At 41.1% G+C, this 19973-nt stretch overlaps 1 protein-coding gene across 3 annotated transcripts in view; it reads right to left on the bottom strand.

Annotated features, from left to right (window-relative positions):
• Cpeb4 (cytoplasmic polyadenylation element binding protein 4) overlaps window positions 1–19539 on the bottom strand; it is a 69087-nt gene extending 49548 nt beyond the window's left edge. For all 3 annotated transcript variants that reach the window (XM_047555103.1, XM_047555104.1, XM_047555105.1), the window contains exon 1: window positions 17030–19539. In XM_047555103.1, the coding sequence (XP_047411059.1) occupies window positions 17030–18154 (1125 nt within the window). In that variant the 5' untranslated portion in view covers window positions 18155–19539. The remainder of the gene's footprint in view (window positions 1–17029) is intronic.
• Between the last annotated feature and the right edge of the window lie 434 nt (window positions 19540–19973).

Genomic DNA, 19973 nt, shown 5'->3' with positions numbered 1-19973 from the left:
CTCAGCTACATTACCAACATTCCTTTCTTTTGTACTGGAGGTTGAACCCAGGGGTACTTTACCACTGAGCTACCTCACCAGCCCTTTTTATTTTTTATTTTGAGACCAGGTCTCCCTAAATTGCTGAGGCTGGTCTCCGACTTGCAATCCTCCTGCCACAGCCCATCAAGTCACTGGAATTACAGGTATGTGCCGCTGCGCCTGGCCCATTACTTTTTAACTCAAAACTTTAGCTTCTTAAAAAAATTCACCTCCTAATTTTATTGTTTGTTTGCTTAAATTTCTGGGCTCTCCCTTTTCTGGTTTCCTAGCTAACTTCTAGAACATCTGGCTGACAGAAACTGTCCTTCACAGGAGAGCGCTTTCGATGGAGCTGCCGCTTCTCCCTTGTGCCTCTCTAACACCACACCCTGCATGCTCACCTGCCCCACCATGAGGACCCCCAGCAGTGTTCGGCGAAGGAGCCGCTCTGATACGAACTGTGCGTCCCGGGATGTTGGCGTTTGACTGCAGTTCTAGTCAGATACGAGCAACAGCAGAAAGGACGGTGTGGGTTCTCCACGGAGGCTGGGGCAGCGCCCTCGAGAGGCCGGGTCTTTAACACGCTGTTCTGTCTGAGAGTGGTGTGCCGCACCCCAAAACCTCCTTCCCACCTTTCCTCACCTACTTCTCCTCAGCAAGGTCCACAGAGAGCAGGAGGACATGGCCAGAACTGCGCTCCTCGAGCACTGAATTAAGTCAACACCTGGGCAGGGAAGCGCTGCAGAAGCTCGTCCAAGACACACCAGCTAGACCGGCTGCGGCTGGGCTGGCCCTCCTCTCGGAGTCCAGAACCAGATAACTGGGCCGCCCACAGAACCCATCTCCCACACACACCCACCCTGAAGGCCAGACTTCGGGGTCACAGTTCAGTTGACTGTGTCCTCTGACGGTGAGGTTCCCAAGGGCAGGAACTGCATCCTACGTCCAATGTTCCCAGGGAGGTCACCACAAATGGGCACCTATGTGCCAACCCAGTCATCCCCTCAGCCTGCAGGACTGGCAGAGGGTGTGCGGTGAGGTGTCCCTGGAAGACCACCTTGTCTACGTGTGCCATGGTACAAAACAGGTGGGGAATTTCTGTCCCGCCGTGTCTCAAGCACATCCTATTAGTGTGCAAATGTTTCCATCAAGGAATGGATGAAACCCTTCAAGTAATTTTTTAAATGTTTAAATATTTCTTCTTTCCTACTTCCTTATCTTAAGGTTTGTTTATAGATTTCCCCTTTCCCACTATAGAGCTGTATGTTTTCTTTTGCCAAAATAAATAATGGAGTAGGAGGAAGAACTGGGCCTATTATTCTTTTTCAGGCAAGTAAAGCAGTAAGCAACCTTGTGAATTTCCGGAACTTGCACTCTGACAATCACTGATGAAGAACACCAAAGAGAAGCAGCTGAAGAAAGCATACAACACAGAAGGGTTTTGCTTGACTTTGTTCAGAAGAGCTCTTTCCATTAAGTCAAGAAGCCCTGTGAGTTTCTAAATGGGGTACCAAAACTTAGCAAATCATTTCATAGCGCCCCCTGCCTCAAGTACATTGCCTGGAACATACATTTTTGCTAAACTTAATAACCACTAACTTTTAATTGGTGACGTATGTTAAAGATAAAATTCTAAATGAAAAGTTAAAATTTAAGTAATGGTTTGTGGGACTGGGAAAAAAACCCTTTAAATTTTATGATTTAATTGCGAGGTGACAAGAAAATAACATTATACACACTCTGATCGACTGTGATGCATCAAGAAGGATTCTCAGGTTCTATGTGAACTTGGAAGGAAACTGCCTCAACAGATTGCTGTGATTATAGTAAATGCACAGTATAAAGCCCAGTGGAACAAGCACCACATTCCTGCCAACCCTAGTCTAATATGTATTCTTCTCCAGAACCCAACCATATTAGGAATTATACTTATTATAAACTACATTTGAATAGTATTTTTAATGTATTACTTTTTTCCCCCCATAGTACCAGGGATCAAACCCAGGGCCTCCCATGTTAGGCAAGCATTCTAGTACTGACACCGAGCTATATCCCAAGCCCCCTTTTTAAAATGCTTATTTTGAGACAGGGTCTAGCTAAGTTGCTGAAGCTTCAACTTGGGATGCAACTAGGTATCCTCCTGCCTCAGCCTCCCAGGGAACCAGGATCACAGTCGGGTGACACCACACCCAGCGAAAGGTCATTTCACATGATGCTTTGGTACTTTAACATTTGGTAATTGACATTTTGTCAAGTAAATATTTTGATCTCAGAGGGTCCAAAGTTTATCTTTCTTAACTTACTCCCTGATTTTCTTCGATTTTTAACATACAATGAGTTTAAAAACTTAAACTGGAAGGGTCTGTGCCATTAGGAAGTAGGCAGAGGAACAGAAACACACAGAAACCCAACATATAAGCACAGCAAAACAATGTTGGCTTTCCTACCCAATGAGAGTTAAATCAAAGAAGTAAGAGTGCTTTGAGTTCCTAATTTCATCCTTCAATTTTGCCTCTTATAATTGCTAACTGAACCAGATATAATTACTGATCTATTTTCTAGGTCCATTTCCCAAAAAGTAAACTAACTATAAAGTTAAAAATTCGTTAAGTGACAACTCTTCTTGATTGAACTTGAGCTGATGACCAAAATAAGAAAATCAGCATAAATCAATGTGATGAGTGTTAGACCCCAGGAAGCCCCAACTACTCGGGGCATGCTTGTCCTCCAGAACGTTTTCCTGATCCATAAAAGGAAGAGGTCTGATCAGATCTCTAATTTCTCTTTCCCAGCTCCAAAGTACTTGGGGGTTTTGCTTTTTGTTTCTGTCCTGGGTTTTGAGGGCTGGGATGGAACCAGGGCTCTGTGCAGGCTACACAAGCTCTCTACCCCTGAGCCACACCCTGCCCATTTTTGTATTTTAGTTTCCAACATTCTAAGATGTATGTGCTCTTCCAAAATGTCCAATTTATAAATTGTAATGAAAATTATGGCAGGAACTAAAAATGTGGATAAAAACGACGAATTAAAGTTCACCACATATTGTCCACAAAAAGGCAAGGGTCAGAGGTAGATTAGTAAGAAAATAAAACTCTCGAGTCTTTTCTCAGTTCTGGGGAGTAAAGCCAGGCACTCGCACGTGTTCAGCACATGCTCTAACCAATGAGGTACCCTCCCAGAAGTCCTGGGAGTCTGAACAGTCAATTCACTTTCATCACACAATACATAATACAAACAACTATTTTCTTTCTAAAAAATTACTGAAATAACTTGTTGGGAGAAAAGGGAGTAAAGTGTCCTGATTTCAGATAGAATATTAAAGATTTAGCCAGGCATGATGGTACACACCTATAATCCCAGCAGCTTGGGAGGCTGAGGCAGGAGGATCGTGAGTTCAAAGTCAGCCTCAGCAACTTAGCGAGGCACTTAGTAACTCAGCGAGACCCTGTCTCTAAATAAAAAATAAAATAAAAAAGGGCTGGGGATGTGGCTCAGTGTTTAAGCAGCCCGAGTTCATCCTCAGTACAAAAAAAAAAAAGAGAGATTAAAAAATATTTTACAAAAGATACTGACAACTTTGTTCAACTCACTTTTGCCAGTTTCTCTTGGCAGCTGAAAGGGGGGAGAGGTAAATTAGCAGAACTTACCTTTATTAAGCATCTGTTAGGGACATGCAGCTCAGCATATTAAATATAAGAATTAAGATTGCAAAACAAAATGAGGGCTAAGCATTGTAATAAAGTGTGCTGTGTTGTATTCTCAGTACCTTATGAATTCTGTCTTAATTAATCCTCAAAACTCCTAAGTTAGACTATATTATTCCCATTTTAATAATAACCACTGGGATAGGAAATACAGTTTACTACATAGACAGGTTACTGCAGAGTTCAGCAGCGCCCAGGGGTCGCACCAAAGCAGCTGATGAGTCCCGAGGTAAGGGAAACGTCATGGCAGAGGCCTGGGTACTTCAGACACACATTTGAATAAGGGAGGCCCTCTGCTTTGAGGCCTCCCTCAAAGGGCGTGAACATGCTGGCCAATGCCTCGCAAACAGGAGGTAATCAAGAATTACGTAATCAAGGAAAGAATGAACAAAACAGGATGATATCAGAGTTCTGAAAACCATAAGAAGAGAAGTCTTACCTTCCTTCTCCCCATTGGGAGATGACAAACAGGTGTGGCACACAAATTAGAGACCTATTACAAATGTATCTCTAAGTTACCACAGGAGAGTTGGAAGTAATACTAATAATAGCAGCAGCTAACATTATGCCTTGCATACAGTTTTACTGATTCCTAGACAACTGGGGATGTTCAATTGTTACTCCATTTCAGAAATGAAGAAAATGAAGTTTACAGTAACTAAACAAGTTTCTCAATGCCACGTAAGCAGAGGAGGCAGAACTTGAACCCAGACCTTCTGATCCTAGAACATGTGAGCTTAATAATCATGCACAAAAATATAAGAGCACCAATTATCTTCAAGGCTCAACACAGCACACTTTATTACAATGCTTAGCCCTCATTTTGTTTTGCAATCTTAATTCTTATATTTAAAATGCTGAGCTGCATGTCAAACTGGCTGGTTGTTTCTGTCATCTCTACTTCACAGGACTATTTCTAAAAGAAAAACTATACAAGACCACTATGAAAATCAAAGTGAATAAAAACGACCTTCTTAAAAAACAAAGTGAGCATTTCAAAGGGCAGGACCCCACCTTTAATATGCACCTGAAAACTGCTGCCTGCCGCCGCAAAATAGGAAGGCCTGCGTCAGCACACAGCTGAGCACAGGCCTTCTCATAACATTCCAGAAGTAGCCACAGAAGCACATGAACCTGTTGGTCTATCACTATCAAGAAAAACAACTGAACTGTAATTATGCCATAAGCCAAAATAATCATCTGCAGCAATTTATTTTCTTTCCTTTTGAGACCAGGTTTCACTAAATTGCCCAGGCTGGCCTCAAACCTGAGAACCTCCCAGCTCAGCCTCCCAGGTAGCTGGTATTCCAGGCGTGCGCCACCATGCCCAGCCATGGCAATTTCTTTCAACATTCAGATGATGAGCTAAGCCAATGTTTTTTATACTTGAGAGAACATCAGAATCACCTGGAGGTCTTGTTAAAACAGGATTACTGAGTCAAGCTCCAGAGTTTCTCATCAGTAGGTCTGGGTAGAGTCCAAGAATCCACATTTCTCACAAGTTTCCAAGTGATGCCAGGGAACACACTTTGAGAACCACTGAGTTATGCAATTCCAACAGGTTAGCTGCATTAGATTTGTAGCTGATACTATGAGTGATAGCTGTATACAGTCCAGCTTAAATATTCCACAAGAACCATTTTAAGGTTTTCATAGGAAGAGAAGGGCTTTGCTTTCAACACCTAAAACAAAGCTCTCTTTTCCAAGCTCTAAGATGCATACCTTGGGAAAAGATTATAATCAAGTTCAACAAATAGGGAGTTGCTATTTGAGAAAAGCCCAGAAAGGTAAGTGGCTCACCATTAAGAACAAAATACAAATCCGGCACTTATATTTTCACTTTAAAATATGATCTCTGGCTTCTATATACCTGGTACCTTAGGCATATGGTTCCATTTTCACCCAAAAACAGAATCTCTGCCTTCTGGCTTAATAATGATGTGTCTCCTCTCTCTCAAACTGTTGGTCAAATGTCCTATGCAAAGGATAGGCTCATTACTGATTTATTGAGGTTGATTTTTTTTTTTTTTTAATCAAGTCATATCACCAGAAAACTGCCTAGGATATCCCAGTCCTCCTTGGCTTGCCTTGATAAACTGTGGCTGAAGAGTATGATCTTGGATTTTAATAAGTAAACATTAGTATCTACCATTTGCTAAACACTCATGGATGTTATCAAGGGGAAGAGTCATTATATCTGTCAAAACGCCATGGTTAGAAACCACAAGGCAAATTTTTCTCAAAGGTTTCACTGTTACATAAAAGTAGACTTACTTCCATTAGAGAATGAGAGGTATGTAACCCTTCAAGTTCCATTTTTTGGGCTGGATGTTGGGATGTTGACAGCTAAATCTTGTGCTCACAGGTAGTAACTGTCCTCAGCCTAAATTTTCTTATCTAAATATACCCTATGCTACCCACCACTGTCCCCACAGCCACTCAGTTGTTTATATAAACTCGAATTTGTATGTCTTGGCATGACTGGACTGAGTCTAAAACAAAATGTAATTAGTTGAATGTAATCAAATTATTAAAAACCAAAGCCAAATCAGCTATCCTCTTTACTCATTCTCTTTCCGTAAAAATATCTGTTCCTGTGATTGCTTTTCAGACTGCTATGAATCTGTATCAAGCTATGGATGCTTCTCTTTCTGGCTTATACATTCCCTGGTGAAGAAGGGAAAGAAAAATATTTTGGTTTAAAAAGAAAGTCTATGCCAGTGTGTCAGCTGCCAAAATAAATAGGAAGTTTGAGATGCCAGAGGGGCCCATAATTAATCAGAGGTCATGAGAGTTTAATCCAAGATTTTTTCAAAATGTAAATATTCTTTTTGGATCAAATGATATTTAAGTCCACAGATCATCAAGAGTCGACGGTACATTCAACTTGTAGGATCCCACTTCCAAATAAACCTCGCATCCCTGTGCAGGCAACAGGTCACTCTCCCCTGTGCCCACCCCCTCTGCACTCAGACATTCCACAGGATGTCGAGAAACTCAGGACTATCTCCCACTGGACTGTAATGGGGATCATGAGCTCCCTCACTTTCACACCCAGTTATAAAGCATGTGGGGCGCATGCTGTAAGTTCACCACCACCAATAGAGGAAGTGGCTAACACGTTCCTCCTACCTCTCTTTTGTGCATCTTGTGTGAATTATCCATCATTCACTTCATTACCTTCTCACCATCAAGTGAAGTCACTACTGTTGTTAGCCTCATCTTAGGCAAATGAAGCTATGAGAGCTTAACTAATTGCCCTTGCAGTCACACACTGAGTGGCAGAGTCTGGCTTCAGAGCAGAAGTTCAAAGAAGTAGTTCATTTAAATGAATCTTGTCATGAACTAGAATGTTTACCGTTGACATCTGTAAGGCATGAAATCCTTCATTCTATTTACATGGTCTGAATGCAGACAAGGGTCAAAGGTTGAAGTCAAAGAGGTAAGTATCTAAAGTAGGAGGAACTATGTTCAGTAGCATCTCATATTTCTTAGCAAGTTCCCTTTTCAGTTAATATTTTCTCATCATGACCTCTTCCACAGAGGCAGAGATCTCAGGTAACCAAAGGTTCCCTAACAGAATTACAAACTATATACAAAAGGATGAAATGTCTTCTGGGGTTTACTCTCACTGGATCAACAGCTGCATCTGGTTCCCACCTGAACCAATGAATCAGAAGATCCCTCTGGAAAGCCTTTGAGAACATTTTTTAATGCCTCCTTCACTGAACTAACTATAGTCATTTTGAAAGCATCAGAAATCCTGAATGTGGTAAACACTTATTATCACCACTTATTTGTATAAAAAAAATCAAACAGGCACCCTAGGCCCCGCTAGTCGGTTATTGGATCATTAGCCCTGTCCTGCTCATTCTTACCTTGCCTGGCAGAAAGAAATCACTGAAATCTACCATAAGCTCTGCATTCAAGTCGTCACTCACTAGGCAAGTAATGCTGATACGGCAGCAGCATTGAGCCTTGATTTCTTCCTCAAAATGAAGATAATAGGGCTGGGGGGATAGCTCAGCTGGTAGAGTGCTTACCTCGAAAGCACAAGGCCCTGAGTTCGATCCCCAGTACCGCAAAAAAAAAAAAAAAAAAAAAAAGAAGATAATAATGATTCCCATATAAAACCGTGCTGAGGAATAAATGAGAAAAGACACGCACCAGCAGGTACCAAGGCCCGGCAGTCAACAGAGTAAACATTCCCTCCACCCCTTCTCTCTGTGCAACAGGGAAACTCACAGGTTAAATTAGGTACTGACTAGAGCAGAACAATTCAGAACAGTGTTGTTATTTCCCACAGCATGTTTTCAGAGAGATAATCACACACCCAAATCTCTGAACCTACAAATATCACAGAAGGTTTCTCTTACCTAATAAGCCATTCAAGACAAAAAGCCATTGGTTTAAGGAAATAGTACTAAAACCAGCCCTGAGGGATAAAGACCATGAAGACCCTGACTGGCTGTCAGGGCTCCTCTTCCTCCTGTCTGCTAGGCCTGGTAAGTGCCTGGTCGGCAGGGGAATGCGCCCCTCGAATGCACGATCTTTACTCCTAAACCCAAGCGGTATCCTGGAACCGCCCACCTCTCTTCTGTGAGCCCCAGGCAGCGTCTGCCCGGGCTCTGCCCTTTGGGTCCTCACAAGTCTCACGCCCACATCCTTAGGCCTCCAGTTTCCCGGGCAGAAGGCACTCGTCCATCCTCAAACACAAAACAGGTCACCACACTGTACTCTTCATGGAACGATGCCCTCAGCCTGGGTAAGTATTCCCAGGCCATCGAAAGCGTCCAGCATTTGTGCATTCAAAGACAACGAAGTGAAAAGGTTTGGTGGAGCCAAAGGCCTGCAAAAGACCCCAAAGCTCCACATTCCTTTTGAGGGCACATGCGCATGTGCCAGTTACTGGGAATGGAACCCAGAGGCACTCTACCACTCAGCTACGCACCAAGGCCTTTTAATTTTTTATCTTGGGACAGGGTCTCACTAAGTTGCCAAGGCTGGCCTTGACCTTTCAATCCCCCCTCAGGCTCCAGAGCAGCTGAGGCTACAGGCATGTGCCTCCACGCCTGACACTTCTACATTCCTCTTAAAAAACAAAAAACCCAAAATACTCCGTCCAGTCCTGTTCCCTCTCTCCTTACTCTTCCTTCCAGAGCTCCTGCCCACTGGTCCACAGACGCCCAAACCCAGAGGAGGGCTACGATGAAAAGAGGACTCCAAACTCCTGGTCGCTAGCTGACGTCTGGTACTTTGGCTGGACCTTTTCTGTTCTTTTTATTTATTTGTTTTGGTGGCTGAGGAGATGGGGCCCTTAGCGTTGTCTGCAGTGATTAAGACCAGGCTGGGCAGTTTCAGAAATGCGGGCCTTGCCTCAGTTTCTCACTCTTTCAAAAAGAAAAACTTAAAAGATATCTTTTGTTTGGTTTGGTTTTTAGAGTCCTTATCTCTTAGAGATACCTGAACCATTTCCAGATGAAATGATACCACATCTGGGAAGTGCTTCAGGATAATGTGAAAGGGGGAGGCGTCCAGGCCGAGATGAAAGGCCGTCCAGGAGCCGACAGCCGGCAAGCCAGGCGGCAGGCAGTGAGAGTTTGCCGTACTATTTTGCCTACTATTGAATATGTTTAAATTTTTCCATGATAAAAAACTTAAAAGACACTATGGAAGGAATGTATAAAAAGTGGGGGTGGAGGGGCCGCGGCTGTGGCTCACGTGGTAGAGCATTTGCCTGGCACGTGTGAGGCCTGGGTTCCACCCTCAGCACCACAAATAAATAAATAAAGGGTATTGTGTCCATTTGCAACTAAAAAAATTAAAAATAAAAAAGGTGGGGTGGAGGCAGGAATCACCGGTGGTCGCTGTATTTTCAACAGTGTTCAAAAAAAACAAACATTATCTAGCCCAATTCACCATTATTTAAGAACAGTCGTTTTGTTTTTAAAACTAAAAAAACTGCTACTCCTAAGACTGAATTAATATTTCTATTGGATGACTTGTTTTCATTCAACAGAATCTTCTGGAAGGCAAATATCAGACATATTTTTTAATCTCAAAAAACAAACAAACGAACAAAAAAACAGACAAAATAAATGAGAAAGTTTAGGATCGGGAAGGTGGAGTAGCTTGCCCTGGGTCACATAGCCAGGAAATGGCAGAGCCACATTCAGAATCAGATCCAACATTCATAACTATAATTAGGATATTTTTCTGAGTAGTAATGCTCTTATATTGAGGTGTTTGTCCTTTTTAGGTCTCACAGACAATAAAACAACAGGAGCTATATTATTGACTGGCACCATGCACCTATTGACTAGAGGCAATCCTCAAGAATACCTGGAAGAACTATTATTAAAAAGGTTACATGATGTTTTTAATATAAATAAGGTTTTAAAATGTATAATACCTAGGGATTAACTATAACAATTTTGGCCTATAAAAATGACTGGGATATATTTGATAAATATTTGGCAAATAGAAACTGTCCAACCTAAATATCCTACAATACGGAAATGGCACGCTCAGCTTAGGGCTCTAAACTTCAATAATCAAGCCTGAAAGCATGAGACAGGACTATACACAGCTGATTGAGCTGTTCCTTGACATGTAAATGGAACTTGAATTCTGTTATTCATAGGCTAAAGTTTGCCTTTCATAGTACCATTTTGTCACAGAACGTAAATCAGCACAGGGTGTGCCTAAGTATACAAGGTAGCTTACACAAGTGTATATGTGCAAATGCCCAAATATTTTCGGAAGTTTCTATACATTTTATTAATGTAAATTTATATATTGTTTATATTATACCTAAAGTTGAGTCTGTTTGCCTTAAAGTTTAATCATAGATTAAAATAACATTAGGCTAGCTGATCATCATGTGTGAGGGGAAAAATTCACGTTCAGTATCACTGAAGATCAGCACAGGTCAGAACACAACATAAAATCATTTTCGTGAGTCCTATGCCAGTCCATAATATAGCAGGTGTTCAATAAATGTATGCCAGAAATTAGTTAAGATATAAAAAAAAAAAACCTAATTCCAGGATAAAAATAAAACCATACCCAATTCAAATCTATGGTACTATTTCCTACTTCTTACCAAAAGTCACAATTTTTCCATTAAAATATTAATCTTCCATTAAAATACTAATCTTCTTTTATATAAAAGCAATACATGTTCTAAAGTTCTTAATAAAACAGTTACAGGCAAACTTTCAAAATACTGAAAAACACAGGCTACCAATGCTAATAAGCATATATATATGTATAATTATAAAACTTCCCTTCAAGAAAACTTATAATTCTGTTAAACAATGTACCTGTCCTGGGTTGCTTCTATAATTGATTCCAAAGGAGTAATTTGAGAAATTAAACATATGCAGTAAGAATTGTTCAAAATCTTTTAAAGGAACCCAAACCATACTTATAATTACCTTATAATTTTATTCAATATTTGGGAGCTATATTTGCAGGCAAATGGATGAAACTGGAGAATATCATGCTAAGTGAGATAAACCAATCTCAAAAAACCAAAGGACGAATGATCTCACTGATAAGCAGATGATGACAAATAATGGGGGGTGGGAGGGGGGCAAGAATGGAGGAAGGAGGGACTGTATAGAAGGATAAGAGGGGTGGGAGGGGTGGGGGGAGGGAAAAAAAAAACAGAATGAATAAAAAACTATTACCCTAGGTAAATGTATGATTACACAAATGGTATGCCTCTACTTCATGTTACAAACAGAGAAACAAGATGTATCCCATTTGTTTACAATAAAAATGAATTTAAAAAAAATATTTGGGAGCCATATTTTAAATTTAAAAAAATTTTATGCTGCCTAATATGGCCACATACAGGGCCCCTCACAATAACCCTTCACTATTAGGTACTATTACGTTGATGAGGGGCTGTCTTTCAAATTGAAGGGATTTACTCAAGGCCATGCTGCAAATTAGAGTTCAGGGTCAAACTTGTGGATCCATAGCCCATGCTACACTTTTGGCCTCACAAAACAGCTTTTCTCAATAATTATTCATGTTGCACATGCAGAAACTGATTTAGTAAAATTTAAGATCTACATTTCATCATTTTATACACTTAAATATTGTCTGAGAACTTGAAAATATAACTCATTGTTTCAATAATGTAATGAGAAAAAAATTGATGAGAATCTACACTAAATTTGGATTTAAATATATATATAGTTGAAAATTTATCATGGCAAAAATATACTTTTACTTTCTGAAAGGCACCTTTAAACAATTTAACACAAAATAAAGTATTTGCCACAAAATTAAAATGAATCTCACACTATAAGCTCTCTGACTTAAAGAAAAACACGTTATTCACATTATCTTATCTGTGATGAGACCAAAAACCCAAGTATAATACATTACTGAAAATGATGTGGTACTAGATCTTCAAGATTATTTTCCTTCTATCTGGAGAGAAAAATCACATGGAAATTTCATTTAGACAGTAAAATTCAAATCTATGTATAGATTAAGTTAAAGGCACCTTCCCATTTCTTTTATGAACACCAATATGGATTACTCCCAAATTTTAACCTCATGATTAAGTACCATCTTTCTAATTGCAACTAGCAACAACCACATTCACCAGGCTGGCAATAAACAGGTTTTTCCTGAAAGGTGTTGGAGCAATGCGTTGGCCATATTTTATGACTTCTCCAAAGACAAAATACAGTTAAAAAAAAAAAAAAAGGCTACCCTAAAATTATTCCCACCCCATTAGAAAAGCAATTAAATTTACAAAAAGGGAGGAAATTGTATGTGGTAGGCTTTCCCCAAAGTATTTCCAAAAGAACTCTCCAACCCATATTTGAGAGTTAAAGAAAATGTTTCTAAGTCAAAGAAAAAGTCCTTTGCAAAAATTCCTTTTGGGATTATATTAAGAAAAAGAAAATGGAATGAGATTGCATGATTCTAATAATTCACCATGAGTTTCAGAACTGAAACACTGCTGCAACTTTGCAAATAGAAGTTGTGGTACATGATTTAAGGATCAATAAACTGACAGCACCAAGGGAGCTGAAAATTAAAGTGACAAGAACTATTTGCCTAGTTGAGACAACTTAACAAATCTGTGGCACTTGGGTCTACATCCCCTACATATGGGGCTGGTTCAAAGTCCTAAAGTATTTCCTACCAATTCAGTTTAAGGATAATCTTTTTAACAGAGAGGCTTGTGACTCCCAGTTCTTAGCTAATAGAAGCAAGAGCACAATGAAGCAGTAGGTAACTGTGTTAGCATACAAACTAGGCAGCTCTCTTCTCCTTTCCTGCAAAGACAGAAGAGCTAAGCATGCCACTAAAGAAGTGCTATATTCAAATATAATTATTGGCAGTTGTCCCAATACATTATTTGATTTGGACATCAGAATTCCAGAATGAGTTTGGCAAGACAAGTAGGATTTTCCCCCCCTTACTATAAGGATCAGATCATTCCTGTACTCACAAGAATTATGGGCCTTGTTTTTGTTTTTTTAATTCTAAAATCAGGACAATAAAACCAAAAGTCATAGTGTTGAGAAATCCTACACAGGAAGTAAAATAACACATGTGAAAGCACCTAGCCCACTGCATGGTATACAGCAACCACTCAAAATTAAAAACAAAAGTATTGACTTGAACATCATCTGAGTTTAACATTTAAAGTTGACAAACAAATAGATCCTATGACTTTTCACTCTCAGAACCCTACAATCAGCTTTTATGTTTGTTTGTTTGTTTGTTTGTTTGTTTTAAGGGACAGAGTCTGCCTATTTTGCACAGTCTGATCTCAACTCCTGGGCTCAAGTGGTCCTCCACCTCAGGCCCCTGGAGGACCCAGGACTTGGCAGCCTTACAATCAGCGGTGTTCACCACTTGGCAATGTAGTTTTTTTTTTCCATCTCCCACACTTCTTGTAGGCCTTCTCCTCACCCCAACCTTGCCTATGTTATGACTTGAGGAGACACTATAGCACAATTGTTAAGAGTCCCATCTTGTACGTGAATAATAATAATTGCAACCTCAGGACTGGTGAATGAATAAAATGTGTTAATTTGTGTAAAACACTTAGAACCCAGCAGGCATCTTAGCTATTGTTAGATGCATACTACTTTAATGTGCCTGAAAACAGGATTTGAAGCATGCCAGCTGAATTCACACAATGAAGTTTCAGGCTAAGCAAAAATAACCTATAAACATGTTCAATACAAAAAAAAAATTCCAAAATACAATGCCTTTCCATATCAGTTATTGGGAGGGAGTGTTATTCACATATTTGGAATCTTCTCATGATTTATAAACATGGATAAAAGGAAATGTTGAGATTGGACAAAAAACTAATATAAAATGTCATCATTAATTTCAATTCCCTTTAAGTACCCAAGCCTGCAGTAAACAAAGCTAGAAATAATTCTAGTCCATTTCAAATTAAAATAAACATTGCCTAGTAACAATTACATTTCAGGGACATTATTTCCACTTAATATAACAATTCCATGCTAACCTTTGCTTGAATATTAATATTATAATGTAACCCTGTTAAGTTCTAGCCTATAATTTCTATAGTATATGTCAAGATCTCTCCATAACATCTAAGAATTCTTTTCAGCAGCAATTGAAATTTAATGACTAATATCTATAAACTTTTCCTAAAATTATTAGTGCTAAGTTACAAATTTAAATAAGACAGGAATGTTTAGAAAAAAGTATGAATTACAGTCAAGCAGTTTAGGTTGCATAGTAGGCTGCTTTAGAATCAAAAGGAACTTCAGGGACCACCTGGGTCACCCTTCACGCTTGGTGAAGAAACTGAGGCCTCACAATGCTGGTACTGAGAAAGCCAAGACTTCAACCTAGGTCTCCTGGGTACCAGTCAAAGAAATATCCCTTCCAGTTTTTTCATATCAAATTTAACCAAGTAATTTATATCAACTCAGAGGGGTACGTTTTGCCAAAAAGTAGTTCAAAAGAATTATTGTTTAAAACACACACACACACGCACACACACACAAGAAGAACTGCATTCATTTAAGCAAGCACCACAGTCCTAAGTTTATTTACTTCTTATGAATTTTTTCAAATTTCAACCAGGAGTTGTTTGTCATAGAGATTTTTTCAATCACTTATTCCTCTAGTGACTTTCAAATCACCCCAGTGCTTGTTCTCTCGCCTCCCCCGACCCCCACACACACACTCCTAAAGCTGATGGGGAAGGAGAGCAGAAATCACCAATTTACTTTCTAATCCCATCCTGCCATATTTGAGCCAGGTACACTGACCTTTTTCCATTCTCAACAAAATAGACAAGGGAAGAGTTAGATTCTATCAACATCTTTTAGTATTAGTCTATTATTTCATAAATTAGCTTAACCTCCAAAGAAACTGATCAAAAAGATTTCACATTAAACACATTCCATTAGCCCCACAGGGGAAAATATTAATGTGCGTATGTGCATATTTTATTCTTTTCTGAACTTTTCATTTTTCCCAAAGCAAACCTTTATCATAAGAAGCTGAGAATGTGAGATGACGGATCATAAGTTTGCAAAAATTCATTCTGTCATTTTATAATAGCAAAATAAGACTGAAAAGTATGTTTAATTCTGAGCCAGATTTTAATTCAGTTAAAAGATACAGAATGCCAACCTGGATTTTTAAAATTAGTAATACAAAAATAATTCATAGAAGTTACCTTTGCATTAAATTTCCTTTAAATTTTTGTTCAAAGGAATATGAAAAGCAAGTTTTTATAACTAGACTTCATGGAATTGCCAATGTCTTACACAGTCATTTATCTGACCACTAAAACATAATTGTACTTCAGTTTGAGTAAAAATACTGTCTAAAAGAAAATGTTAACAGTTGCTCAACGGGCAACACAAGCATTTTTAACAATCTAAAACTAAATTTAATCAAATATTTTAAGATATATTGCACCTGAATCATTAGGGTAGAACAGATATTTAATTCCACGGAATGACAACGAATTCTCTTGGCAAACCTCCCATCCCACTAAATAGTTACTAATAAAAACAGATACTTCAGCTTGTGTTAACAAGGAATTTGGGAACACTACAACTATTTTGTACTATTTTGGCCCTTATAGAAAGAACTCTAAATAACACTCCAGTGGCAGCATGTGTGTCTGTGTACACATGCATGTTCACATATTTTTAATCCTTGGTTTTTAACCTAGAATTCATATCCATAGCAGCTACAATTTCCTTATCTGTAAAATGGGGATAATAATAGAACTTACCTTGTGGGCTTGTTGTGATGACTGATTCAATATTATCTTACCACCTATAAATTTTCTAAACATACATAAATGATCACACTCCCAAAGTATAGAAATTTAATGAGGCACGTGATATTCAACTAATAATGAAATTCCCTTATCTTGTTTATATCAACTAAACTGGCTGCTCATGAGTTCAAAACATCCAACAAGGTGACTCTTGCCAGAGAGAGGATATACTGGTAGCAAGAAAGACAAGTGATCTTTGCCTGCATCTATTTTTAGGAATGGTTTAATTATCTACACCCCTAGTGTTAACACTGGAAAGTAAACAAATGGGTGAAAGGCATCCACAAAAAACAGTCACCATGAGATGACCAGTTTCATGGTATTCAAAAGAAATGCTCTGGGAGGAGGACCCAGGTTCAACCCCCAGCCCACAAAAATAAAACAAAACTGGTGATCAGATTACACTTTAGGTCATCTCTCTCACTAGTCGCCCTTACTGACACAAGGCCAGTCAGAATTTGCAGAGGTCTGAGAGCTCAATTCAGACTGTTCAGACTGCAAGGTCCCAGGTTTAAAATACAACCTACTGAGAAAACTGGAATTCAATAGTCAGTTTTCGGTGAATCACTACCTTAACTGTCAAAAGAAATAATTTTTTAAAAGTTACATTGTTACTTCATATGGACAGAAAAATATTCATTGGCTTCCACAATGAAATATATTTACATCTGTGTATTGTTTGTTCTCACCTAAATAAGCAGGGAAAACTGACCCTCATTTCTCCTGTAGGGCAAGAAAGGTAGTATAGTTAATAATCATGACATCACTAGCTACGGAAAAATTTAGGCTATAATTAGAAAATTGCCAAAGAATCAGCTGAACATTTTGTTCCAAATTACACTCTTCTGATAAAGTCTGGAAACTGATTCATATTTTAAGAAGAGCTCTGAGGTGATAATGGACAATTCGAACTCTTCAGCTCCATTACACCATGCTATTTCCTTATTCATCTTAATCTATTAATGGCACAGAATCTTACCGGAAAAGGAAAAATATTGTCAGCCCTGTTCAAGCTATCTTCCATCCAGGATTTTGGAGCAAAGGCAGAGGTGGGACGAGCATACTTCTGGAGCTGAATGTGATTGCTTGCAAAATTTTTCTTCAAAGGTGAGATAGAGTTCAGTGGTGTTATTCCACCGTTCAGCCCTCTGCGGTGATCTCGGCCTTGGGAACCTCCCCAGCCTCCATATCCGCCACCTCCTGGGCTCCAGGAAGATGACGGGGTTGGAGAGGGACTCTGGTAGCTGCTCCATGGAGAGGGGGGTTTGTTAAGATTATTCGCCAAATGAGGCAGCTGGTTAAAAGCAGCACTCCTGTGTGCAAAGGGAGGCGGGTGGGGGCTGGCAGGAGACCTCCTCTGCTGCTGATGCTGGCTGTGGTGATGCTGGAAGTGAGGGTGGTGAGGGTGGTGCTGCGAGAGAGGCCCGAGCTGAGGGGAGAAGCTGCCGCCAAAGCCAGGGCTGACATGATGGGGGAAATTCTGAAACAACAGAGCACCGTTATTAGCCGAAGCAGCAGGGACCCCTCCCTGGTGAAAGAAACTTGCATCCTCGTTGATTATTGTAGATGAAGAAGGCGCTATGGCTGCTGACCAGTTACTGAAACCAGTAAGAGAGGATGCACTCGATGTCAAGGGTTGGGTCGAAGTACCTAGCCCCGTGGCTTCTTGATAATCAAACCCTGTCAAAACTGGTGATTCAATTCGTATTTTCTCCTTCCCATTGCTGTTTTCTGATGAACTGTCCCCTTGGTTTTCTTCAGATTTTGCCTTTTCGGTTTCAGGCAGTATTCCAGCTTCCTGACCTGGACTCGGGGAGAGCTGCTGCTTCTCTAAAGGGTCTTGCTGTTCCTGTTGCTGACTTTTGGCTTTTTCTGACCCCAAGATCTCATCCTGAATGTTATGGGTAGCTGGAGCAGGAAAGAGCCAAGCTGACCCAGCACTGCTGCCATTGGCAGCTGTGTTATTATTTATAAAAGCAGCAGGGCTGGGGGTGGCATTTTGGTGATGGTGTGGAGGTTGCAGATGTGGATGGAATCGGACTGGAAAAGCAGATTTATTCCCAGTATTGCTTTGCACTAGCACTCCAAACCCGTAATCCCCCATTTATTATTTTTAGGATCAGAATCTCACAATAAAAAACGACAACCTGATGTCACTCGCCTTTTTTCCCTCTACCCCAAATTAAGTTGCTTGTTTGTTTGCTTGAAATATCTTATTTATAGCTAGCTCAAAGATGGCAGCTTATCACCCTAAGTAGCTCTGGTTTGGAATTCTGGTCTCTCTCGGAAAGAAGAAAAAAGCAACTAAAAAAAAAAAAAAAAAAATCTCTTTAAAATATTGACATGAATCCAATTGGGCTGATTTCTAGGAGGGAATAAAAACGAAGAGGGTAAAAATCAAGTCTTTGGTTAGTAAAATAGGCGCTTTCTTTTTCCAAAGGAAAATACACATGAATGACAAAAACACAGCTTCTCAAGCATCTATGGATGTAGAAGAATAAGCATTGCGCGGAGTAAAAATATATATATGTGTATATATATATAATTTAACAATCACATATGGTCTTCCTCAGCAGTTTAGATTCACTCACATAAAAATTAGAATAGGGCTAAGGGGAGAATACGTTCTTCTCTTCTTGGCAGCTTGGTTAAAAAAATCAGGAATAATTTAAGAACATTATATATTATATATTTATATATATAGATTATATTAGGTTATCTGGGGCGGGAGGTGAGCTCTCGGTTGCGGGAGGGGAAATCAGCATTGACTAATGGAAAGACGACTGCAGGGAGGTTTCTGCTGCTCCTGGTCCTGTCTCTGCTCCTTCGCTGGGCGCAGTTCTGGCCTCCGGGGCTGTTCCCGAGGCTCCGGGTGCAGATCTTGCTGCGGTCGCTGTTCTCGGGCTGCCCCCGGCCTCCTCTCCCCCATGAAAGGGGCTGCGAACACGCGTCTGCCCCTCTCGGGAGGCGATCGGGGATCAGCGGGACAGGGCGAGCGGGCGGCCCGGGGGAGCGCGGACCACGGGGGCGGCCGGGAAGGTCCTGCGGTTCCTGCCTCTTCCCCTCTCTGCGGCTCCGGGGTTTTTCTCCCTCATGGGACCCAGGGGCGGTTTGTTCAGTTCTCAGTTCGATTCTCCGCAGGGGTGGGGGGGCGGGGAGGAAGGAAAACCCCACCAGCGCGCTTGGGCTACGGAGAAGGGCCTCCCCTCGGCTCGCTCGGCTCCCCGGGGTTTTAAACTATAATTTAGAAGGCTTTTGTTTCTCCTCACGGTTGCTGGGCCGTCCCTGTCGCCGCCGCCGCTTTACCCCGGTCCCGCAGTCCCAGCTGTCGTCGTTGCGGACTCCGCCTGGCTCTTCTTTTTCTTTCCTTCTTCCTCCTCTTCCTCCCTGCTGTCGCCGCCGCCGCCGCCGCCGCCTCCCGGTGCCCGGGTCCAGCAGCCGCGGCTGAGTCCTTCTCCTCAGGACCGAGCCGAGTGAAATGACAACCAGCTGGAAAGACCGAGAGACACTTCCGGTTCGAGGAGGGAGAGGTGGGGCGCCGCCGAATCCCCGCCCACCCGCCGGAAGACCAATGCGCTGCTAGAATGCAGACCCAGCCCCGCCTCCCGGGCTCGGGGCCCATCCCAGGAAGGTCGAGAAGTTGCCTGCGGAGACGCCCCTTCCGTCTGCGCCTCGCCCAGTGAGGCCGGGCGCCTGGAACCCGTCCCCCCACCGGAGTCGGCGCAGCACGCCGCCATCTTTTGTGTGGGCAAAGGGCCCCTTCGATGTTTATCTTCCCGAACCAGGCTCCGAAGGAGGATCGTACAGGGACACGCGGAATAGATGGGCTTCTCGCACTATGTGGCATAAAGTCAAAGTGTTGAGGCTCGAAATGGAGACCTGCGAAAGGCCGATCAACGAGAGGACTGCCCTTAATAAAGGTG

Source organism: Sciurus carolinensis, chromosome 6 (genome assembly GCF_902686445.1).
Source record: "Sciurus carolinensis chromosome 6, mSciCar1.2, whole genome shotgun sequence".
Taxonomy (NCBI): Eukaryota; Metazoa; Chordata; class Mammalia; order Rodentia; family Sciuridae; genus Sciurus; species Sciurus carolinensis.
This window is presented reverse-complemented; position numbering and strand designations above follow the sequence as displayed.